This window comes from Eufriesea mexicana, unplaced genomic scaffold (genome assembly GCF_001483705.2).
Source record: "Eufriesea mexicana isolate 0111107269 unplaced genomic scaffold, ASM148370v2 scaffold354, whole genome shotgun sequence".
NCBI classification, from domain to species: domain Eukaryota; kingdom Metazoa; phylum Arthropoda; class Insecta; order Hymenoptera; family Apidae; genus Eufriesea; species Eufriesea mexicana.
The window spans coordinates 406,412-431,906 of record NW_016908520.1 but is presented as its reverse complement, the minus strand read 5'-3'; the positions used below and the strand labels follow the sequence as shown (position 1 = coordinate 431,906).

Sequence of the window (25,495 nt, the reverse complement as noted above, 5' to 3'; positions counted from 1 at the left end):
GGGAAAGAGCGTTCTCAGAGAAGTAGCAAGGAAACAGGATATGAATCTGTAAACACAACGAGCAGGCAGGGGTGGATCGACGATGCGGTGCACCCCACCTCTTTCTCCCACCCCTGCTACCAGTGGGTGTGACGCACCCACTCCCTCTGCAGCGCCCGAATCAACGAGATACATCCAGAACTGTCCGTGAGGCGAGTCAAAATGACGATATTCGAATGGAGGGGGGTTGGGGGTTTGCTGCAGCGTGACGTGGCCTTGGGCGCATTTACAAACCTAATATACATTATCATCAATGCTATCTTTTTGTCGGCCCGTTCTACCTTAATCTAAGAGAAATTTATTTATTTTTACGAATATTAACCAATTTTTTATCTATTCAACCATCGAGTATCTGCAATACACTACACGGAAAACACTTCAGTAGTCGAAAAACGTCTTTCTCCTCCGTACTTCTGCTTCCATTAATGACACAGTTGTTACGCGAATGAACAGCAGTAGTACAAACACTAACCAAGCGGACGACCTTTAGCCATCAACTTACACGTGGATATACGAACGCCGTTTCGTACATTCGCGGTGTCGATGCATGTAAGTAGCATTTCTCACAGAATAAAGAGCAACGCCAAAGAAATAAACCACCCGAGAGATAGAGGTTATGTTTCTTTGAAAACAAGACGAAAATATACCGGATTTTCACGTTCGAAAACCAACGATTCACGTGTCCGATCATGTCGCGAGACGAAAACGATCCGTCGGCATAAAAAGGAGATGGAAGTCACCTTGAAAGTGAGATGTACACAGTAGGCCAAGCGGCAGCGCGGTTTAGGCTGTGCGGAACACGTTTCCCTAGTGTCCATTAGCCAAGGTCGTCCTTCGCACGTCTAACCGAGAAGAGTCTCGGGAATAAAAAGACTGGCTTGGAGCAGCACGTGTGTCTATTAGCGCGTAACACGTGTCGCGTTTACCAAAGACTAAAGGTGACGCGCCATCTATATCGACTTCTGGGGAATCGATCGCGTACGTCGCGACACGTGTTATCGTCTATTTTCTAATTTTTACTACATCATTCAGGTAAGAACGTTTAACGCGCTCGCAAATGCAAGGTGCATCAATGGTTCTGGCATCATCGTGAAACCGGGAAACGACGGTAATTTGCGATCCGCTCAAGAAGGAAAATAGAAATTACTAAATATCGTCATAGCTGCCAAATGGACCGCACACGTTCGGGAACTTATATGCGCGCGCATATATCTCGTTCTACGCTTCGAAATTCATGACGTTCTGCGTGCGTTTGGTCACCAGAATGAAAATAGACAAGCATAACGCGCATTGTTGAACAATACCAGTTTTGTGTAGCAATGAAATGGATTTTATCTTCGTTCATTTATCATTCGTTCGATAGTATCTGGTCTATATATTCGCGGCTATTGCGATCATTTTCACCGATACCTTTTCTGTTTCGATCAAAATCAGGGGCGTACTGTGCTTCCGTAATGGAGGATAAAAAGTACCCACGACGTATTAAACCGAGGTCTCTCTATTCCGAGTTACTATCGTCTAGTTTTCGAGTTAAGTATACGATTTTAAATTATAATCCTGTTTCTAATATTAGATACTAATTTTTAATATTATGTTTAGCACTATATTTAATACAATTGTTTGATACCGTATCGAGCCGTGATAACATATTATATACAGAATGATGAAATTTTTAGACACTACGTCGAATTAAATGAGACGGCAAACTCGGCGTTTATCTCGCAACATTTGCAGACCGTGACTGTATCGAACAAGTGCGCGCACGCAAAGTTGCGAGCCGCGCGCGATGTAAACAAACACCTAGGGCTCTTGACAGCGTCTCTATGCTATGGCAAACAGAATTTTCATGCGATCCGAGTTATCCCTTCGCCAACAGACGTCTAATTATTTTTCCCTTTCGACTATGCTGTCGAGCGATAATTCCAACCCAATGAAATTCTATCTTTAACGTAACATTTTATAAACGAATTAAATCCAAACATGGAACCTGGACCAGCTTCACGTTGAAAATATTTTTAAGCATAGGAGAATTTTTTGGACACGAATAGATCACCGAAAAAAAATTGTCAAACAAGAAATAAAATGAATTATGGAATTTATTTTAAATCATTTACATCAATTGCATCATTGACGCATGACACGCGGATTTACATTAGAATTATTAATTATTTTCCTTCATTACAGAGTACGAATTTTTATTACATAGTAATCGAGGAACCTCCACGGATCGCTGAAATATTAAATTTTTGGTGCTGCTCCAAACAAAATTTGCAAATTTAATTTAATCCTTTACACTGCGATTTAATTATGAAAAATCATACAGTGACGTAGCACTTAATTTTAGTTAATCATACATACATGAAATTAGGTGAAAATTTTAGAAATTCTTGAAACTTTATGTACCTTAAAACGCGTTAAATATAATTATGGTCGCGTGAAAAGAGTCGGACTCGCCATTGCAGGGTAGGACAATCGTCAACAAGGGTATACTTTTCCTAATTTCGTACGATGCAAATGATTTATGTTAAAGTCTCGAAAAGGAACTATATAATACCCCAAGTCACCATTGATTTAATTCTCTCTATATTCCTTGACCTTAGAAATGAAAGTAGTCGGAAGACACTCACCGAGTTCCATGGGGTAGAGCCAGCTGTTGATGTCCAGGATCAAGTCCATTTTGAAGGACTCGGATTCGCAGTGGAGCCTGCTCACTGCAACCAGCCATCGCGTGATCGATCGTGGGGCAGCCAAGGGAACCGGAAAAAGCAACGGAGAAAGTCGTCATCGTTAGACACCCGTTTTACACCCACGTACACATACACGCATAATTAGTATACATGCAAACATCGACCATGTATGCAAGGTAGAGGCGAAATCCGATTAATTCTAACCGGAGGCAACGTGTTATGTACGTGTTACGCGAAAAAAAGAACTAAGCCGTCACGTGACGTGCGCGTCATCTATACATGACTCATGGTCTTCGGCAAATTCGTCGTCGTTGTGTCATGGTGGTCGAAGGATTCGACTATGAACGATGAGAAAATAAGAGAGAGAAAGAGAGACATATCAGGGGAAAAAAGGAAACGAATTTTTTTTTTTTTACAGATCTCCGGCGAACGCGACGCAGTCGTGCCACTTGACGGCTGCCCACCGGCTTGACGTCACTGTCAGCCAGCCAATCGCATTTGATTCACGATACGAATTTATCGTCGAGCCAACACTCGCGAAACTCACCCATATATAGGCGACACGCAGGGTTCGAACGTTCGTTAGAGAGAACACGTAACCAATACGTGTGCCCGTGCGCGCGCGCGCACCGTTTAGCTAACACGTGCACTGACTGCGTTCTCGTGTACGTAAAGCTGGTGGTAATTGGCCAGCAGAAAACTCGTACTTTTATCCTCCTGCTCGGTCTGTGCACTTTCTCTTTTTATTCATCCACTCGAAACTTCTCCTTCGTACATAACCTCTTTTTACCCAGTTCGAGAATCTCACACTTCTATCCCTGATGTTTTTAACTCGCGTCATACTTCGCGTCTCGACAGAGAATAAATCCCGTTTCCAATAGACGAAGTTCGAATTGCTAATTTGAGGTTAGGTGTGAATTGATAAAAAATTTCGGGAGTTTCGAGAGTCGAGCGTGGATCTGGAATTTTATTCCGAGATACATGATTGGCGAACAGGGTGTCCTTGAAAATACACACCTGCGATATCTCATTTATGGTCGGCGGGATTATATTTGGACCGATTTCCCGTCGTGCCCGAACAATGATTTCGTTATTAGCGACTGTGTCTCGTTCCAATTACATAATTCGTCCTTGCACGAGCACCCCGTCTTTTTCTACGCCATTGTACTCGCCGCATGGAACGGGCCAATCAGATCGCGGCCGTAGCGGCGCGCCGTGGATCGCAATGGACCCGTCCGCGCGACGCGGCAAATTCAAACGCGCCTCCGGACTCCTTCGCAGTCCGGGGCCTCGAGTGGCGTTTCTCTTGGATTACACGCGTTGGACGCGGTCCGTGGAACGCGACCGGGAACAGAGGACGGTAATACGATAGTATAATTCAGCGGTGGGGCATGAAATGACAGACTTCCACAGAAATGAAACTGCATCGCGGGAAAATGAAACTGGAACGTCTCAAACGAGTCGATTTAAGGTTAGGAAACATCAAACCTTCGTATTGTCGGGATCATTTTGCGGACGCGAAACTTCTTAAACACGAGAACAATTTTTACACGAGATATTAAATACTTCGAGTTTAGGGTTAGGGTTAATTTAAGGTTAGGAAACATCAAACCCTCCTGTTGTTGGGATCATTTTATGGACGCGAAGCGCTTCTCCAACCTGAGAATAATTTTTACACGAGATATTAAAATACTTCGACTTATTTAAAATTGAATTTTTTTTAATCCGTGGTGATAATTTTGGTAACGTTTTAGATAATATTTCTTGGAGTTTTGAGGTTATTATTTTGTTGCTGGTAAACGGTATTCGACCATCGATAATTCTCCGTCCGGGAAATCGTTCAGGGACGAGCCTAATTTGTATGTATCTCATTGTTCACATCGGATTTGCGTGAATTAATGAAATGTCTTTCGTCGACGTGACTCAGTGTACATTTTAAGTACGTAGTATTATGCACGCACTGCTTCGATCCGATTCGTCGGCAGGCCCGTAAACGTTCGACGATAGGCTGGCTCGCGCAATTATTCTCGTTATTCCTACGTAAAAACGCGATACGTGTGGAGCGTGCAAAGTTCCATATTCACCGATTCTTTCACTGAAACGTAGCTCCAGCCGTATCGCGTACAGCGAGGCGACATAAACCTTATCGAAAACTCGAATTAGTTTCTTTTCCCTTACACTGAGAAATCCTTTTTAAAAATCTGACTAAAAAAGTATACGTAAAATATCCCTTTCTCGTACAGCGAATTTATATACACCTGTACGTACGTGTACGACACGCGAAATCAAAGTCCAATTCGTATTAATACTCATTGATAAACGGTCATCTCGCGATAACGAGCCTGCGCGGAGAATTAATCGAATTAATGAATCAAAAAATTCGACGGAGGGATCCAACGATTTTGCCAGGTTGAATCTCTGGTGATCGAGGACGTGGCGAAATTGTGGTGAAATCGCGGAGAAACACGAATGGACGACGAAAAGGGAGCGAAAACGTGGGGAGAGACAATGCAAGGCAAATACTCGTCACCGGCGGCACGGTTCGTATTTACGCGCTTAATTCGCATTTCCGGTTGTGCAACGCCTTTCCAGAAGATGATCAAAGGGAACCAATGGCTGCGAGTGATACACGGGATGAAATAGCCCGACGGTTAAAAAGCAGAGCGTGGATACTGCGAGAGAGTTCTTAAGGCAGCAGCGATGCGAGTATGCGTGTTATATCTAAGTCGTACGTGATTGGTTCCTAACGTGATCGAGGAGTCATCGCCATCGGAGAAAACCGAGGTCGGTTTCTATTATAATGTCGCAGCGAGCTTCGTATGAGCTGAGACGAAGATTCATCAGCGGTGGGTCAGAACAAGAGAGGTCGAAAGGAAAGCGGACATTCCTCGTCTACATGATCGATTCTAGGAGTCTAACTTCCACCAATTACTCACGGTAATCGCCGCAGCAGATGGTCGACGGTAATTCCGTGATCGCATGTACGGCGACCCCGACGTCGCTTGGCCAGCTGATCTCTTTTATATCCTTCCTTCTTCTCCCGACTCCGTGTCATATGCAATTCTATATCATTCGTGAGATCCAATCGCGTAACATCCTTTAACTGTCCAATTCTCGAACAACGCTGCGCGTGCTTTCCGTTGAAATCCTTTCGTTTCATCTTCCTCGTCGGACGCAACTTCAACTAGCTACTCGACACCGATACGGAAACGAAGAGCGAGAGAGAAAGAGCGAGAGAGGGAGAGAGAAAAAATTCGTGGAAATTCGATCGTATCGATAATCGTACGTATACTATTCGAAGCGGTATACTGTTCGCTCTCCACACCGCGAACGATGATCAAAGGATCCAGAGAGAGTGAGAGAGAGTGAGAGAGAGTGAGAGAGAGACACGGACCTCGAGGCTGGCACACGGTGGACTGATCCGTTCCTCGTTGCTGACGTTGCTGCTAGCTGCTCGACTTCTATGTGCCGATGGAGAGAGAGCAACGACGACCTTTACGGTCGCCCAGTGGTACGAGTTCTCCAACGAAACGCACGGAACCTGCCTCTATCCCCCCACTCCGCCGCCAACTCTCACCCTCTAACCCTTCCCCTCCCACGCCGAATAACGGCCGACCCCTCCCGCGGCCAAGCCACCACCGCCGCGCGCTACCGACATCCCTCTCCGTCGCTCTTCTGTCCTCGCATGGCCACACGACTAGCCACCACCTCCTTCCTTCTCCTTCGCTACCCCGAAATGCCCTCAGCCTTCCACCTACCCCCGCCCCTTGCCCTTCTTCTCCACCTGTCGCACTCTAGCTCCCACTGTTTTCGTTTCTCTCGCGAAAAGGGCAAGAGGGGTGGTTTTCGCTGGCTGGTCCTGGCGAACCGTCAGATAGATATACTCGTACACACATATACACGTATTCTGAGAAATCTTCGTCTTCTTTCTTTCTCTCACAATGCTTTTTCCCTTTCCTTTCTATTCTCTCTCTTTTTTCCTCCACTTCATGGTACGTATGTTTCTTTAAATACCGAATCGACGGAGGTTGCGCTCCCTTTGTGAGGTACTAATAAGAAAGATCGCCGAGACGAGGATTTTTCTGCTTTTGTGTCAGCTAATTGGACTTAACGTGGTCCGGGGAAGGAACCGGTATTAATAAAGACTCGTTAAAAACATCCACCCCGTCTTTTCGCAATTAAGCAGCTTTTTTCATTGCCCCGGAGCACAGCGGTCCTCCTTTTTCTTCGCCAAATCGAGGAGGGTGATTACTGCGAGGAGGTTGCTGTTTTCAGAAAGGTTGTACAATTTTGACAACAACGGATGCACTGCGTGTGGTGTTTCACTGGTGATAAAAACAAAAATTTTCACTTGGTCGAGTGGGTACGTGTCAGCTGGTTCTGCGGATCAAGAGATACGTAATACTCTTCATGGTCAACTAATGGCACAGGGCTCAAACGGGATACAAGGAACCAGACTCGATTTCCCCGTCGCCCCTTCCTTCCCACTCTATTTCATCCTTTAACTGCCCTCTCACCTTCACCGCCCCGGCACACGGTCCTGCCCCCCTCCCGACAACACATCCTTCGCGGTCCCTTTAAATTTCCTTGGAGGAAGACGGAAAATGACACATTTTTCAGAGAACCGTGTTTCCGTTTCTCTCCTTCGCCATTCCACCTTTCCTCTCCGATCTTGTCCTCGAGACATACCGCCTGGTCGCTCTCTCTTGCAACTACAAATCCTCGTATTCCAACCGCCAGCCGCCTGGTGGTAACACTGAGAACGATCTTATCGCAACAATTTCGACTAAGATGGAGTTCCGAACTGGAAATCTCGGTTGTTCCAAGCGAAGAAAAATGAAGCAACCGCGGAACTAACCTCGTGCACCTCGTGGACAAGAGTGCACGACGCACTGAATCCCAGCAGCGCTAACGTTGCTGCCACAGCTGGGCTGGTTGGCCGGTAAAGGACGCGACGACTCGACGGAAGACGGGCGCGCGGACAGGAAAAAGAAGCAAGAAAAAGGGGAAGAGAGAAACGCAACGACGACCTTTACGGTCGGCCGGTAGTTAGAGTTCTCCAACGAAACGCACGAAACCAACCCCTCCTCTATTGTCTCTCTTACACTCTCTTTTCTGCTTCCTCTCTAGCCGCTGATCTCCACCATCTTGTCTCTCTGTCGCGTTAACCAGCTTCCATCTTTGTCTACAGAAACGCCCACGCTCGCGCTATCCTTCTCTATTCTTCCCCTTAGACGACTGTCTTTCCCTAGTTCATGGTGAAGGTAGCAGGTAGGGGTACCAACCCTCAACCCCAACGGTCCGGACGAAGATGGCGATACGTTTACCCCCACTACTCGAGGGGCGGCGCTCGCCAACCCTCTGACCTCCCTTTTCTCCTCTTCGTTGTTTCGCTCATACTCTCGCTCTGTTTCGTCATCTTCCATCGTCCCGTTCCGTCTCTCTCCCACCTTCTGCGGCAGGTACATATACATTGATACGTCGCTTTCTCGTGCCTTCTCCCAGACAAGTTTCTTTATCCAACCGTACTCCTTTCTCTCTCGTTTTTCGTTAGCCGGATTCTCCTTTTTGCCACGTCTTTCCGTTTTTCCTTCGCTTCCACATATTTTTTCTCTTTCTTCCTTTTCTCCGCTACCACCTTAAACCGGTGAGGCCACTTGGACTTGTTTCTGTGGAAAGTAAACGTGAACGCGTATCGAATTTGTCGTTCGACTTACTGGCTCTTTGCTTCGTTTCTTTCTTTTTCATTAATTTATTAAGGCTGTTTCTAGAATCCGGGATTTTTTTCGAGGGATAAAAATCTAACGACTCGGCGCAGGGCGGCCGTTAATCAAAACCAAACTGGCCGCTCTTCAATCAGACTCCAATTGAATGCGATTGTCCACTGCGTCGAAGAACCGGAAATTCAAATTTTCGGAAAAATTAACCCCGCAAATAGAAGCTCGTGATTCGTTGTATCGTTTAGTTGTGGGTGCGCCCATCTGACTCGTCAATCGGTCTCCACCGACGGCGGTGAATTAACATCGAGTCGAATGGTTCTTATTAATAGTCCTCCACTCGATAATCCGTCGCCTTTATTTAGTGCCAACCATCGCTTACTTTCCGATAGCGTATATCATGAATTGCCGCGAAAATAGACTCGAGCCACCTATACTTAGGATGCGCGTGGAACGGACACTATACGCGACCCCTACACGTTAAGGGACGCGTGTTTCCGGGAACGCGAGCAGTCTTACACAACGGAACGTCTTTCACTCTTATATCAGACCCTTATAAACGGAATAAAGAGAGGAATAGTAATAAAAACAAAAACGAATAAGTAAAAATAAAAATAGCAGCGATGGAAAAAAACAAATGATTTTTATTCGACCATTAAAAAAAAGTTCAGATAAACGGAATATATCTCGACGCGATAATCTCGCGACGGAACCTGAAAACATTCGGCCGGTCACGCGATTACCCGATCCATCGGGCGAAACACGATCCCAATGGCGATTCCTCTCCGACGCTCGGCAAGGCGCAACTTCTAAACCATCGGCCGCTAAAAACTTCCAATCAATATCAATATCGACCATTCCGCGTCCCCCGGAGCGGTACATCCCCGATGTATATACCCATGACCAATATCCCGGAGGAAAGTCGTCCCTCTTTTTCCTTTCTCCGTTCGCCTATCTATTACTATAGGCACCGACCGACCGGTCAGAAAGGAAAGAAAGGAAGAAAAAAATTAAGTTTAAAGAGAGAAAGCTGACAGGATCGGATAGGACAGTGAAAAAAAAAAAAAGAAGACACAAAATGTACACAAGAAAAAGGGAGCAAAAAGCCTTGATGCGAAAGGGGTGGCCGAGCAAGTAAGAGGTCGGGTAAAGGGTGAACGCGGGGTGGCGAAGCTAGGCTCTGCCGAGAGAGATAGTGAGGGACAAGGACAAAACCAAGGGGACAAAGGAGGGGGGCGGATTCGGTACGAGGGCTTCCCAACTGCGCAGTGTCGCTATCCGCTATCGACCGGTTCGCAAGCGCTATAAATACTGGGCACCGGGCTCTCGCCACCCCTGGCACACACCCCCGGCCACCCACGCGCACCCCGATCGGCCCCTCGGCATCCTCGTCCACCGATACTTCCACGCCTGCAACCTCCCCTCTTACCCCCTCGTAATCCTCTCGCCTGACACACTCACACCTACACCAAACTATATACGTGTATACACGTACACACGGAGGGGCGGGAAACCTTGACCTTCAAAAGAGCCACGGAGGGCGAGGGTGGTGGCCACCACCTCCCGGTGACGCATCTCCCGCGCCCCCCACCCCGTCACTCGCGCACAGTTAGCCTTCCTGTCTTTCTCTTTCTCTCGCTTCTTCTTCTGTGTCGAAGCTTTTAATTCCGAGAGCTACGCCACGATGGAATATACACGCTATGCACGCGTTTCGCCGCGTTTCACCGCGACGTTTCACCCCTCACCCCACTTTTTTCCCTTCCTTCCTTTTGTCAGGGATTCGAATCTTTTTGGAATTCGTTTTTTTCTTGGTTCCGGCTTTTTTGCTCCTCTGTCTCTCTGGGTTAGTACTTCTTCGAGTATCAATTAAGAGTAAGAGGGTTTGTTTTCTTTGATCGAGGAGCGACGAGGATGAGAAAGTTTTTAATTAGCTCGAGCCCGTGTCGACGGAATTTGAGCGATCCTTGCGGTTCCCCGTGTTCTGCCACTGATACCATCCAATCATTGACGAATGTATCGGTGATTTTTGAATTATTCGGATTTTTAACGAATACTGAAAATGGCAGAGAATGGGTTTTAAAACATATCGAATTACGAGATGTTTATCGCGAGAATTTTCAGAAATTCCTCGAGACAATTCAAAATGCGGAGTAATTAATTATTCAATTGGATATCGACGTTCAGTACTATAACAGCTGTTTGGCAAAGAATATATCTTTTGTATGTCCCAGAATTTTAGTAACTAGTTTATGCGTGTACTATCTTATTCGATAATATCGATCGTGTAATCTACGAATAAATTTTCCGTAATTGCTATATTAATTGTAAATATGATTGCGATTACAAGACATTCGTCGTGAGTTACGACTCTTACTGGAATTTATGGTACCACGCTATCGGTGATTATGTCGCGGGAGAGGGCAATAAAGACGAGATGATTCGAGAGAAGATAGAAAATGGCAACGTCGCACAGAAATTGAAGACGAAAGGGAGGACACGTTTGCTGATCGATTTAATAAAACAGCATACATCGCGCCGAACACGTCAGCCAAACTGATGATCAGCGAAGCCACTCGATGAGTCGAAGGTCGATCGCACGTAACGAATTACCGGGACCCTCGCGCATCTTTCCCCGCTAGACTTCAACTCGTCGGAATTCCGTTTCAAGTACACCTTTATTCCCCAAATATCGACAGTAAATAATCCAGAAATCTCTTTAACAAAAACTCATCCAACTTCACTGGTTTCCACTCGTCGTTTTCAATTTTAACGAAGTTCAATGGTGAAGGGAATTAAAAGAGTGGCCTGTGCACCGAAGCTCCATCGATATTTGTTCACTTGGCCGCCAGAGGGTTTGCAATCGCGGCCTGACGCTCGTCACCGTAACTCGCGATGGCGTATGATTAAAAAGGAATCCGGAGTGGCTGGAAAACCTTGCGTTTCGCATAAACATCGATATTTCTCTTTTCCATAGCCACGATCGTCTGAAATTGCATTTCCATGGGAAAAATTGTTCCAACCGAAACAAACCCCGTTGGAGAACGGTAATTTTTCCAGAAACAAACTGAATCCACGAGAGGCAGCAGAGGTAATACATATGTCGACGATGCAATTTACCTTACTCGCGGAACGCTCTTGCGGAGATCGGAAAACCAACAAGGAAGGAGATTAAAAACCAAACGGGGAAAGGGGGGAAAAAAATAGGAAAAAAAAAAGAAAATTTAAAATCAGAGAAAATATAGAGGATATATTTTTTCACGGACGAACCCCTCCGCGTTTAACCGAAAAACGAACACGTCCCCCGTCGTTAATTCCTCATCGAGCGACCGCGGGGTATGAATAATCCCCGGTGCGCTTAAAAGTTCGCCACGGACCGCGATTCTCGCATAAATCTCTTGTCGGTGAAGTCGAAAGGCGTGTACGAAAATAAATTCATCCGTCGGACAGGCCGACATTCTGCCTGCGAAAGATACAAAGAGACCGGAGAGAGGGAAAAAGAGAGAGGAAGATAAAGACCAGATACACCAGAAGAGGAAGAGGGGTTGAAGAGGCGACCACACGTTGGCTTGTACGCTTCTTTTTTTTCCTCTGTACTTTTTCCTTTTTTTTTTTTTCCTCGTCTTCGCTCATCCTCTTCCTCTTTACGAATTCGCCGAGACAAAGAGGAACCCTGAGGATGTGGCAGGGTGTCCGACAATGGGCGTTCCGATGTCATGGTATTTCGAAGCATTGCGCAATCCCCCCCATTTCGATGCTGTTGCCGCTTCTTCCTCGGTTTGTCAGCTGGTCTCAAGGTCTTTTCCCTCTCCCTCCTGTTATACCCGTCTCTGTCTTCGCGCGCGGCCGGCCGCCATATCGAAACCCCTTCGCGAAGACATTCCGAGATTGAACGATTGAGGGACCCACTGAAGTTCAAGATGGACGAAAACGGGTTCCCAGGTGTGAAACGAACTTGGCAATATCCTGATTGCACGGGCGGTTACGTGTGAAGGAAGTTTTCCTTCCAGTCATTACGCGTGTAATATGTAACCCAGGCATTTGACAAATCGATTAACGTCAAGGAGAAAAAATAAAAATTCGTTTTAATCGAGCTAAGCGTGGGTCCAATACTTCGGCAATGGAATTTTAAAAAAGATTTTTAAGTGGAGTTAATTAACTCGGTACACGGTGAGTTATATATATGCAATTTTAAAGAAAGACACTGCATGTCAGGATTTTAAAAGATCGAGTAAATATGCAATTTACGTATTCATCGGGAAGGAATTAATAAATTTCTACATGCTGAAAAAAAATTTAATTTTAATTTTAAATGGCAGCGTATCGAAGATGAAAATACGTGACACGTGTTGTAATATTTTTCGTTACGCCTATGGATATGACAACATTTTGGAATTATGGCGTGCTTACCCATTCGATGATAACGAATGCATGTTAAACCGGTAAAATTTTAGTAATGGATTTGTAAAAGGTGGTAAAAAATTTGAACGGAAAATCGGGTTAAAGATGCTGCATTTAGAGGATAACTTAATAAGAGATATTAAATTCCAAAGCATCGAGTTCCCGTTATTTCCTCAAGCATGCACACCACAACGGTAAGCAGAAAATTATTAATCCCTGGCTATTTCTTAGCTGTCTGAGAGGAGGCGTTGCAGTTATATAGTTGAAACATTTATTAATCTGCTTGTTCTGCTTTTTCAAACAACTCGGGCAATAAGGAGTGTTCTTTTATTTATTCCGCGAAACTAATTGTCACTAGCTGGCATTGGCAAAATTCTTGAAAGAGAGAATGGCCGGGAAAAAGAGAGGGGGGAGAGGGAGAGAGAAAGAGAGAGAGAGAGAGAGACCTAGGAACCGGATAAAAGAGAGACGGAGAAAAAGAGAACATTTAACTAAAGAATGTTCTTCGTATAGAAGCGTAGGAGAAATTATTACGACTAACGTGAACGGTGGGACAGGAAAAAATTTCATTAAATCCAGCGAGGAATTATTGAGAGAAATTGCGAGAAGGGATAAGCACTTCATTTATCCTGACTGTCGAAGTGGGGTTTAACTACGCGAAACTGTTTTCAACCGATCTGCCCTACCAATTCCGTGACTAACTTCACCGGTGACGTTCATCCTGCAACGTAAATCTCACAGTCACCCCCTAAAAACGCAAGCGCCATGACGACACGCTCCTGTATAAGGTCCGGTGATTTCCCGATCGACCGTTAGCGAAAATCTGCGGGCAAAAGTTCAACCGGGATCTCTACTCGAAACACAAGACAAGACGCGAGTAAAAAGTAATCCTTTAATAGAAATTCAAATTTTCGAATTTCAATCTGAATAAAAATATCCGAATGTAAATCCGAATTCAAATTTTCAAATTTAAATTCAAATTTCGCGTAAACACCCAACCGTCTCTGGGATTCTCTAAAAAAAGAATTTTCAGTGTCATCCGTGAAGGAGAGTCATCAATTCGTATTATACAATCGACACATCAACGCGCGCACGTCTGTCGACTGATTAATTGCCAGTAACACGATTTCCTCTCCACGATCTTTTGACCTTTTCCACACGGAAACACGCTCGCCCGAACGCGCATGCACTCGCACAAAGAGCTGGGCTAGGACCGTTATTGTTATCCGAACGCGTTTCTCCTTTAGGGCGGCTGAGGTTCCTGTTATTGACACATACTCCGCTGCGAGAGCAACGTCGCCCAGCGGATAGATTCGCGAACTGCTTTACCGACGTCTGTCGAAGCGCGCCCCGATTAATTAATACGCCACGAAATTGAGTTGGCCGCGTAGCCGAGTTGGGACTCCACGAGTGTTCGCCTCGGAACGTCCAGAAGAGCTCTGAAAGAAAATGGAAGGGGAAGGGAAGAGAACAGAGGGACAGGTACACGCTTTGTAATGATTCGAGATTTAAGAACCGGTTCCCGATCGCGGTTCGATTGGCAGAAAGTAATAGGCAGAGAAGAAATTACGAGCATAACCTAAGAGGCAAAAAAGAATATAATAATCGATAGTCATACTGAATGTTAGAAACGTTATATTAACGAGAACGGAGTAAAGGATCACGGTAAATTAAAGTGAATAATTGATTCCAGCTGATATAAGCGACGACGTTTGTTACGGTGTTTGCAAATGTTCCTCTAGGGGAATATATCGGTTTATGAATGTTGTTAATTTGACAGGTACAGTGACGTAGTGCGTACACGAGACGACGCGATAGGTATTAACCATTTATCTCGAATTTCGTAGATGTAAAATGTATTTAACGAGGTTCCGTTAATTAATACTCGAATCGCATGGAAAATTATATAGACCGTTTTTGCGCGGAACGTTAAAATCGAAAAATTTTTATATTCTAATAAAAAGACTGATACCAGTCAGACGACATATTAAAGACGCCACACGCTTAACATATCGAACCGTTAAGTCGTGTCTCGTATGGAAATTGTCTGCCCAAGGTATGTACATTTCCAACACGCTATACTAGACGATACATTTCATTTGCTATTTCTATCCGATATATTTCTAAGCGAAATCAACGAACCCTTAAAAAAATTCTACGTCACGATTTCGGTATCGATAACTCGAAGGCGAGAAGATAGCAACGACACTCGACATCGATCACAGATACGTAAGACCGCGCATCCGTCTGCGCAGCTTCGTCCCGCGCACGAAAAACCGTTCGCCTGATTTATACACTCGTTCCCCTTAATCGCGCGAACAGGGACACTTAAAGACCCCCAAATGAGTCGGAGACGAATTAGGAGCTACCAACGTGCTAACTGCGCATTTTCCCCGCTTATTTCTGCGTCGCAGTGTCGCGTGTAAACACGCATATCGTGCCACCTCAATACGTGAGCTAATACAACGCAAAATTGAAGATCATAGGGAAATGACGCTGGAATCGTAAATCTTGTAATCGTTTCACGATATTGCGTCATCGTTGATGCAACGAAACGACACGAGAAATAATAAAAAAACTTTCCGTAAGACAGGCGAAATAATAAAAGGTTTTGTCACTAGCTTACGAAAGCAGAAGTGTCATCTGGTTACTGGTAAGTGAAATCAACTAGGGGAAACGAAGCACCGACGATTGTTCTATTTTTATGCTTCGTTTCTAGGCGTCTGTGACAAATTGTAATTCGATATCTTGTTTACTTTTTCGATAACTAGTCGATCGTAACGTAATACATCTGTGTCAGGCATGTATAGTCTCATTTGCACTGCTAAATAATTTATTGTTCAAATATCGAATATACACATCGACGTGCGCGCGGTATCGAAAAGTTTTCGGTCGAAAGCGTGTTCGTTGACTATCGAACGCGAGTGAGATAAGACGCAACAAGTTCGATGAAATCAAAACGATTTATCGTTCGCTGGCACTTGTGTGGGTCGAAGTTGCCTATTATTTAACACGAAACGGTTTCAAACGCGAAAACGTTTCGAGATATTCAGGCGTGCGATAAGATGCAACAAAAACGTGTATTAGTATTTGAATGCGAGCGCAATTTTTACGTGCTTTTCTCCTAACGGAATTCAGTATGCAACACGTGATAGAATTACTTTCCGCACTTCCATAATTCATACATTCACCTATTTCCATTTCTCTGTATTAAAATTTATTTTGCACCGGACTAGTGTGAGGTTATGTTACGAGAAAAAGAAAATATATATACACGCGCGCACATATCGATACCAGAATACACGGAAACTAAAAAAAATTTAAATCCAAACGAAAATAACAGCTGGATGGAATGGCGCGCTAAATACCTCGCGTTTCATTGGTTCTTTCAAATTATTTATACGCGTCGACGAAACATATTGCGAGAAAAAATTTGGAAAATTTCTAGCGGTAGAAAATAATCGAATTTAATTTACAAAGCGACAGGTTGGTTACGGATTAAATTTATTAACTTGTTGCAAGATGCGTGCACCGTTCAAATTCCATCCTGCCTCGTAACTTTCACAAGATAATCTGATCTCTACCTGGTTGCCGGTTCCATCGAAAGCGGTATTCCTATAGAATGGCGCAACCGTGTGGCACGAGAAAGGTGGTTCAATGGACATCCCATCATCGTTCGTCACTTTACTGAATTCGCGTGTCTCCATGATGTTCTTCCTCGGGCTTTTCACGCACACACGCACGCAGACGCAGCACCACCACGACGGCGACGCAGTGCTGCCAAAGAGAAGCAACCCAGAGACCGGGTGCCGGTTCGCCGTTGGAACAGTCTCGAAAATGCATCCTCGACAGAGGCGTTGGCTCGCGAGTGAAAAACAATGAGAAAATATTGCGGGACCAGTCGCGAGAGAAAGACCATGAGGAATGACGGAACGGATGTACGGCGAAAGCAAGAGAAACGAAGAAAAAGGTGGCACGATTCGCGGTCGCACGAGAAGGTTGCCGGCTGCCGCCTTGGCACTGACAGTGGCCCTCGCGCCTAGCAACACCGAACGCCAAACTGTCGACTCGCCGAAGGCAGCCGGCACCGCACCACCGTGCCCCCCTTTTTCATCGACGTGTCCTTCTCGCGCTCTCCCGCTTCTTTCTCGCTCCAACAGTTCCTCCGTCGCGGTGTTTCGCTCGCACACACGCTCTTTCTTTCCTTCTCTTTCTCATTCTGCCTCCTGTGTCGCCTGTACGTCCATTTTCTTTCCTCAGTATTTACTTTTGTCCTCGTTGTTCTTTCCACGCGTGTCTCTACTTGTCTCTCTTTTTCTCCGCCTATCTCTCTCGTTCCTTGCCCGAAACACGCACATACGAGAACGTTGCTTCGTCGCGATCACGATTCACGTCTGTCTTTATCTCGACCACGCACATGCTGCTCGCTCTTGCTTTTTCTTGCTTTGCGCGCAATTGCTAGCGAGCCAACCAGTCGCGGGCCAGCAGCCGAACCACTGCGAAAGCCGGTAACCGGCACGACGCGCCATACCAAAGCGATCAGCCGATTGGTCGGCCGACCACGAGGCGGCCAATCGCGTGACGCCGTCGGTCGTCAGGTGGTATCGCGCTCTTGTGGCCACGAGCACTTGCTACATCGGAAAAAATTAGTTTCTGGCGGTTTCAACGAGAAATCGAGAAACCTCGTCGTTTTCCAGGATAATCGTGCGAAAATTTGCATTTATCATTAAGCCTTCCATAAAATTCAAAGAAGATCAATCCATCTACCTCCTAAACTTCAAGCTTTACACACGTATGCACGTAATTTCTAGTTTCTACCTAAATACGAAACTAGTTCCGAGCTACATTATCATTTTATGACATTCTACAAAAAGATTCCTAACAAAAGATGTATTTCGATAAAAAGTAAACTGGCAAAGCAATAAAATAACGCTTCTTAGAAGTGCCTATTTCCCAGAAATCGTAAACCACATTACATTTCTCTTACGCGTATATGCATCGTGCACTGTCGTGCGTCGAATTTTTCGTGTATAAATACGTAACGAATTTCGAGCCACGGAACTGTGATGCCATTGTATCAGCTCGCGAGAGTCACCTGTAGAGCCCATATCGAACGGCCATTCGCGCAAATGGACGCATTTACACGGTTTTTTCGACACAATACAAAGATTGCTTGAAATTACCGCTTATGCAGATGTAGGAACTTAACCGAGCAGACTTAAGCAAACGTGTCTACCGCGAGTGGATTGTCGCAGGCCGTGCAACGTCGCTTTTTGCAGCGTCGGAGAAGAAACTCGGTGTTCTCGTCTACCAAAACCGTCGGAAACCGCAAAAGCGAGATTTCCAAGGAACGAGTTGTCTTCGGGCGCCATTACACGTTGCATGCTCGCGTTCTACCGATTCCTGCGGCTTTTTTCCCTACCATTTTCGTCTCTTCTCTCCTTCACCTTCGCGTCTGGCCGAAATAGGTCACGGTGCAAAGCGGAGGAGCAAGATGAGACGGGGCGGCAGCGACAAGGAGAAAAGCCAGCCGAGGACGAGGATCACGCGCGTTGAGTACGTGCCTTGCATCCGGCGACGCGCTGCGTTCGCCATTGCCTGATTAACCCGACGTCATTTATCAGATTAAATGGATAATGCTGGCTGGCGTCTGACGTAACACCGTGCTCCCAAGAGCGGGCGTTTCTCAAAGATTCTTTATTATCTTACTGCTTCTATGGACACGGTGTTACGCAATCCGGCGGCCGCTGAAATTGGACGCTGACAATCGGTCGCGTTAACGAGTTCATTGTGTTTCTGTCCAAAACACGATACCGGGCGGGAGGGCTGGCGTTATGTAACGCCATCGAGGAACAATTTCGGCCACCGGAGGGAGGCCGTGCGAGATAAAATGGGATGAAAATTCGGCTGGAAAAATATAGAAATGAATTTTTATGGGAATACCGACCGGTCTGCTGTGGGAAATTTTTATTATTTTTATTTCATTCGGCTGACTCGGATATTTTTTTGATCTAGTTCTACTAGGAATTTGCGGTCAAGTCCCTGGTACGTGAAATTTTATTTTATTACACTGGTTTGTGTAATAATCAGATTCGTTGAAACAGGAAAATGTTAATGGCACCTGGTAAAAGGTAGAAGCTGCGAGATGTGACGTTTTCATATATAAATCTGAGAGGAATGAAGAGTCGAACCGAATTAAGGTGAACTTTGGCAGGCTGTGTCCAAAAGGTCGGCTTAAACGACGAAATCACAGTGATCTCACTACGAACGCACAGTTTAACCGGTAATTAGAGTTTACGGTAGCCACGTTGATTAGGTCGTTAAAGAAACTATTACGCCGGCTAAATACAGTCTGGGCACTCCCACTAGTCTCCGTTGAATTGTAATTTGATGCAGCACGCTGTTCACGTGTACAGTAGTACCTGTTTGCAATACTTCTTTCCAATGGGATGATTCATATCTCGAATCGAGCGAATTTTGCAATTTTTACTGCGAATAACAAACGGAAAATTAACAATCAAACGAACTGGTGCATTCTTTGCCAATAGAATTGCAATTTTTACTGCGAATAACAAACGGAAAATTAACAATCAAACGAACTGGTGCATTCTTTGCTAATGGAACGTTGGAAAATTCATTAATTCGTCGATTGTTTATTTATAAAAAGGAAAAATCCTCAAGACACGATACTTTTTAATTCCCAAGATCATGGAACTATATTTTAAAGACGTTTCTACAATTTAATAGCTACTGCGCCACTATGTAACGAATCCATGCAATCTTTGCCAATAGATTACCAAAAAATTTATTAACTTATGGATTATTTATTTATAAAACGGAAGAATCCTCAAGACACGATACCTTTTAATTCTCAAGATCATGGAACTATATTTTAAAGACGTTTCTACAATTTAATAGCTACTGCGCCACTATGTAACGAATCCATGCAATCTTTGCCAATAGATTACCAAAAAATTTATTAACTTATGGATTATTTATTTATAAAAAGGAAGAGTCCCCCAGTTTAAATTCTTTTCAGTTTCCAAGATCATGGAACTATATTTTAAAGACGTTTCTACAATTTAATAGCTACTGCGCCACTATGTAACGAATCCATGCAATCTTTGCCAATAGATTACCAAAAAATTTATTAACTTATGGATTATTTATTTATAAAACGGAAGAATCCTCAAGACACGATACCTTTTAATTCTCAAGATCATGGAACTATATTTTAAAGACGTTTCTACAATTTAATAGCTACTGCGCCACTATGTAACGAATCCATGCAATCTTTGCCAATAGAATACCAAAAAATTTATTAACTTATGGATTATTTATTTATAAAACGGAAGAATCCTCAAGACACGATACCTTTTAATTCTCAAGATCATGGAACTATATTTTAAAGACGTTTCTACAATTTAATAGCTACTGCGCCACTATGTAACGAATCCATGCAATCTTTGCCAATAGAATACCAAAAAATTTATTAACTTATGGATTATTTATTTATAAAAAAGAAAAGTCCCCGAGTTTAAATTCTTTTCAGTTCCCAAGATCATGAAACTATAATTTAAAGACATTTCTACATTTTGATAACCACTACACGTCTATCCTCTCGTTACTTAAGGAACTCTCGATGGCCGGGATGAAAAGGTTGCAAGGAAGCATGCTCCTCGGGAAAGTAAGACGTTTCTTTGGATGCGAGATGCGACCATCGAGATAGCCCCTGGGTTCGTGTGACGAGATTCTTCTCCTAAAAATAAAGACGAGGCACGTATGCACGATTCTTGGACAGAAGGAGGAAATTATTAGGTTCGCCAGCGATCTGCCTGAGTTGTCCGAGTAAATTGCTCGAATTACCTCAGCACCCGGCAATGGAAGGTGACCTACTGTCAGGAGCGATCTCTCCAAAGGATTGTGCAACTCGGAACTCGCGGATTTTTCTTCTCCCGTCCTTCATTTTCCTTTCCGAGGGACCCAATTACCAAGTTTCCACGACCCTGCATTAGGAATTCGTCGATCTTTGAAAAGATTGGAAATCGGCTCTGATACCTTAACATTCAGCTCGCAGCACGCTCCGAGTCTGTGATCGAGATAATGAAGCGATTTAACGTGGAAATTTGCGAAACGATCGCCGTAATACGCGTGAAGTGGAATATTATTAACTCCAACTGCTTTTATATCGAGCCTTGTTCCAGCTTTTAGGGAAGATACTGTTTGTTCTGGAAAGGATGATACTTTTGAACGGCTAGTAAAAATATACTACCATATACTACCATACTTACCAATTTTTCATAAATAGAAACTGTTACTTTTAATAATTTACTATTAATAACGAGATTATTATAAGAGTTATTTTGGATAAGAATTTCATGAGAATTAGATTTTTATAGTTAACCCTTTCTACTCGTATGTCGCCATATAGTCGCCATTTTATTGTTATACATATATTAAATTTGGGTATTTTCGTCATTCTTTCTATTAAATCGGCAAATTAAATTGTAATATGTTCTCATAAAAATGTTTTCGTTTCGATCGAATATGACAAAATATTCCGAGTTGATTGGTAGCCTTCTCAAATATAAATACGAGTGCAAAGGGTTAATATTTATATAGTACTAATATCCACTATATAATAGTGAGCGCTGTAAAAATAATTACAGCGGTACGATGAAGATAAATGAGTATATTTAATCACCTTGCCATTTCGATAAAGGTCAAAATGAATTTTCTAATTCTTATGAAAAATTAATATTCCTCTGAATATAGTAGTTTCGACTGATTAGGTAGGTCTACTGTTAACGCGGAGAAATAATTGTCACGCGAGCATATCGATACGCGTGAACACTATAGTATAGTATAATATAGAATACACTTTGCTCCTTGTTGTGTATCTTATTATACTCGACAACTTGGTCTAAAAAATTGTGTCACGATAAATAATCGAGTTCAAAGCAAAGAATACTATAATTGCTGATTTCCCTCTCAAGGCCATTTTTATAAATGTGTAAGTTATCAATTGTACAAGTATATAAGGAAATAATCTGATAACGTATGTAAATTTATTCCGTTGTTCGATTATACGACTCGTTTGCACTAACTATACATATGCACGAACTATGTGCACTATCTATAATGCACAAATTATATACACTAAGTATACGCAGGACACAACTATATCCGCTAATTATATGCCAACTACACGTACATATAGGCACACATGTGCATCGGCTACACGTTGCACCAACTATATTATATCTACGTACACTCCCTGCCAAAAATTCGAACCGCGCTTAACTCGGACGACGCAGCCTGGTCGTAAAATCAATCAAGGCTAAAAGTACAAGTGTTCAGACTTCCGAAACAGTGATCCGAGATATTTAAGAGATGATAAGACACTCGAGAGTCGATCAGGGCCGTACGCTGTCAATTTCAAGCGGATTCTTCGATTGCCGGGTAACGGTGACAGTGGCTTTTCAAAAGTTCAAGTTTTATTAAATGGACGAGATATTAAATGTAATATGGTAGTAGTAAATGGACGGTAGGTGGTAATTAACGAAGTAAGTTGAAACTGGAAGTCAATAAACAATTTTTTCCCGTTTTACTGCCTCGCGCTAAATACAGCCGCAGCCGCAAACTGCAGACGGTCCTGAGTGTCGTTTCAACGGTGTCATTTCGACATCAATCGCGGCCGCCACTTAATACAGTAATTTACGAGCATACTATATCCCTCGTACCAACTATACTCTGACAGCTTGTATCGAAATCGAAAAAACGCATGTCTAGACACCGATAATAAATTCGACGGAATTTTTAATCGAAGAGATTTCCAAGATAGTATGAGAGCATTCTAACATAACCTATTTTCGATGTCTTCAATTCTGTTCCAAAATGGACAAATTTCTGGTATAGATACTAATAATAATTTTTATAGAATTTCTAATCAAAGAGTTTTCTAAGATACTATAAGAAGATTCTAACATAACCTATTTTTCAAGTATCCAATTCTGTTCCAAAATGGAAAAATTTATGGTATAGATACTAATAATTTTTATAGAATTTCTAATCAAAGGGTTCTCTAAGATACTATAAGAGGATTTTAACATAACCTACGTTTGAAGACTCCAATTCTGTTCCAAAATCGAAAAATTTGTGGTACAAATACTACTAATAATTTTTATAGAATTTCTAATCAAAGAGTTTTCTAAGATAGCGTAATAGAATTCTAACTTAATCTTCCATCAAATTTTTAAATTCTGCCTCAAATTCTAAGTTCAGGATTTAAGACTAGGCTTCTAAATTACACCTAAATATAGGTGTAACCCATTAGATATTAATTAAAAAATTACAATTACAATCCTACTTAAATAAAAACCAATATTAACCTGAACAAAATCAACCCTATATCTTCAGCAACTGCAAAAATAAAAACTCTAAAAAATCCTTTCATTTAGACGCCTCTTCCAACCCAATATCCGGATCATGTACTAACCTAAATTACGATTAACTCTCATATAAACGTAAATCCATATCTAGCTTGTTCCATCGAGTAATGCAATTTTCCAATTAATATTACTTATTATACTATCCCATGTATTCTGATATTTTTCAATTCTCGAAGTTTCATATATAACAAACTCGAAATAACAAGGATATATCAGCGAGTACCGCCGCGTATCAAAGTAGCGGGACAAAATGGCCGGAGCGGATCTAAGATGGCCGCCGACGCTAACGCGGCAGTCCTATAGGGAAGCGGCTGTAAATACTATCGAATTTAGCCGATTCGTGGCAGGATAGAAAAACCGTGGTGCGATGCAGTTGCCGGCCAAGGTCGTGGCCTTAATCGTTATTGGGCGTCTGACCTATATATACCAGATGCTCTCTAGGATTTAAAGTTTCTCAAACTACTACCGGAGGCTATATCGACTTCGAGGAGCACTCTAGATAAGCGATACGGCAGTGCGGAGGCTGGGATACGTCCTCCAACAATAGCCGAATAAACGAATTCGAAACTTTCCAAGTCGAACCCTCGATTGTGCGCCGAGAATGATAAATTTCCACCGCGTTAACAAGAAAAATCCTGCTCAAACAACTTCGTCGGCAATCGACCAACATGAGGTGCAATATTTTTGGCATAAAGTGTTTGCAAAATGTCATTGATATTTTTAATTAATATCGCAAAGTTACAAAAGAGCCAAAAAAGTTGCGCCAATGAAGAGAGAAAATTCGCAGATTTTTGTAGCCATCAAATTCTGTCATTTTTTCTTATTAATTTATTTTTAATAAATTAATTTTAATTTAAAAATAAAATTACGCATGCACGCGAAGTAAATTACGGTGAATATAGTAGAACGTGGATAAAACCATAACTAGATAAAAATTAAATCTAGAAATGAAACGTGCACCACTTGGACTAGGTGTATGAGCTATTTAGTTTCGATCAATTTTCGAATTTCGCGCCTTTTTTTCAAATCCCTGATCAAGCGTATGGAGCATTTATCGGAGGAGGGGAAATTCGGTGACTGTGTACAGGGTGCAGTGAAAGTCCCGTCGCTTTTCATATTTGTATTCAATTCCTCCATAATTTCATACCGCGCAGTTTGCAATGGCAATTTTAGATTCGGTGAATCGTACCGGATGTGAAGAATCGTTCGACACCGTGATTGATCATACGGAAAAATCCACCGGATTTAAATATCCTGTAGCAATGTCTGCGGTTTTTATTCCGTCCGTGTAAAATTTAACGATCGCGGTATTCTCTTTATCAATTTCGAGCTGAGAAGACACGCAGGTGCACATGAACAGTAGACTGATGTAAAAAATATGGAGAATTAATTGTTTTATCGAAAATTGATATAAAAATTACAGGCCTTTTAAATAAAATAAAGAAATAAAAACATAAAAAGAGAAAAACCAAAAACGTATTAAAATTAAAGAAGTAAAGTTTGGTTACATTTTAATGCTATCGTGTCGATTAATATTGCGATATTTATAGATTATTACGTTAATGTTTCTTTGGTTGCAGGGGACAGCTAGAGAGGAATATAAAAAGGGACAGGACTTCTACAGCACCGTTATATAATCAATGTAATAAAAACATGGCACACTGAAATTAAAAAAAGAAACAAGGGGGAAAGAAAATATGGAAAATAATCACGAGTAAGTTTCTTGTCCCTCCCATCGTCCGCCATATTTATTTTATTTCCTTTGGAATTTCCATATTAGTCAGAAAACTCCCTATATACGTAAGTACTAGTAAGTTTATTTAATATATTATTTCTGTAAAAAATCCCATATTAATCAGAAAATTCCCTATATACATAAGTACTAGTAAGTTTATTTAATATATTATTTCTGTAAAAGTACTCATATTAATCAGAAAATTCCCTATATACTATCCCTAAAATAATTAGAATGAAAATGGGGGAAGAAAAAATAGAGTGATATAAAAAATAATCACGAGTAAGTTTCTTGTCCCACCCATCGTCCGCCATATTTATTTTATGTCCGTAGGAATTTCCATATTAATCAGAAAACTCCCTATATACCTAAATACTAGTAAGTTTATTTAATATTTTATTTCCACAAAAATTTCTATATTAATAAAAAAATTCCCTATATACATAAGTACTAGTAAGTTTATAATAT

At 42.7% G+C, this 25,495-nt stretch overlaps 1 protein-coding gene across 4 annotated transcripts in view; it reads right to left on the bottom strand.

Annotated features, from left to right (window-relative positions):
* Positions 1-25,495, bottom strand: part of Rpb8 (DNA-directed RNA polymerases I, II, and III subunit Rpb8) — a 68,603-nt gene that overhangs the window by 35,677 nt on the left and 7,431 nt on the right. The window contains exons 1-2 of one of the 4 annotated variants that reach the window (XM_017912222.1): positions 16,426-16,925; positions 2,667-2,805 (exon numbers count right to left, since the gene is read on the bottom strand). The exons of 1 other annotated variant lie outside the window; for it this stretch is intronic. In XM_017912222.1, the coding sequence (XP_017767711.1) occupies positions 2,667-2,805; positions 16,426-16,548 (262 nt within the window). In that variant the 5' untranslated portion in view covers positions 16,549-16,925. Of the gene's footprint in view, positions 1-2,666; positions 2,806-3,273; positions 3,317-16,425; positions 16,926-25,495 lie in introns of those variants that run through there. 2 more of the 4 variants (XM_017912224.1, XM_017912223.1) reach the window with 2 other exon arrangements.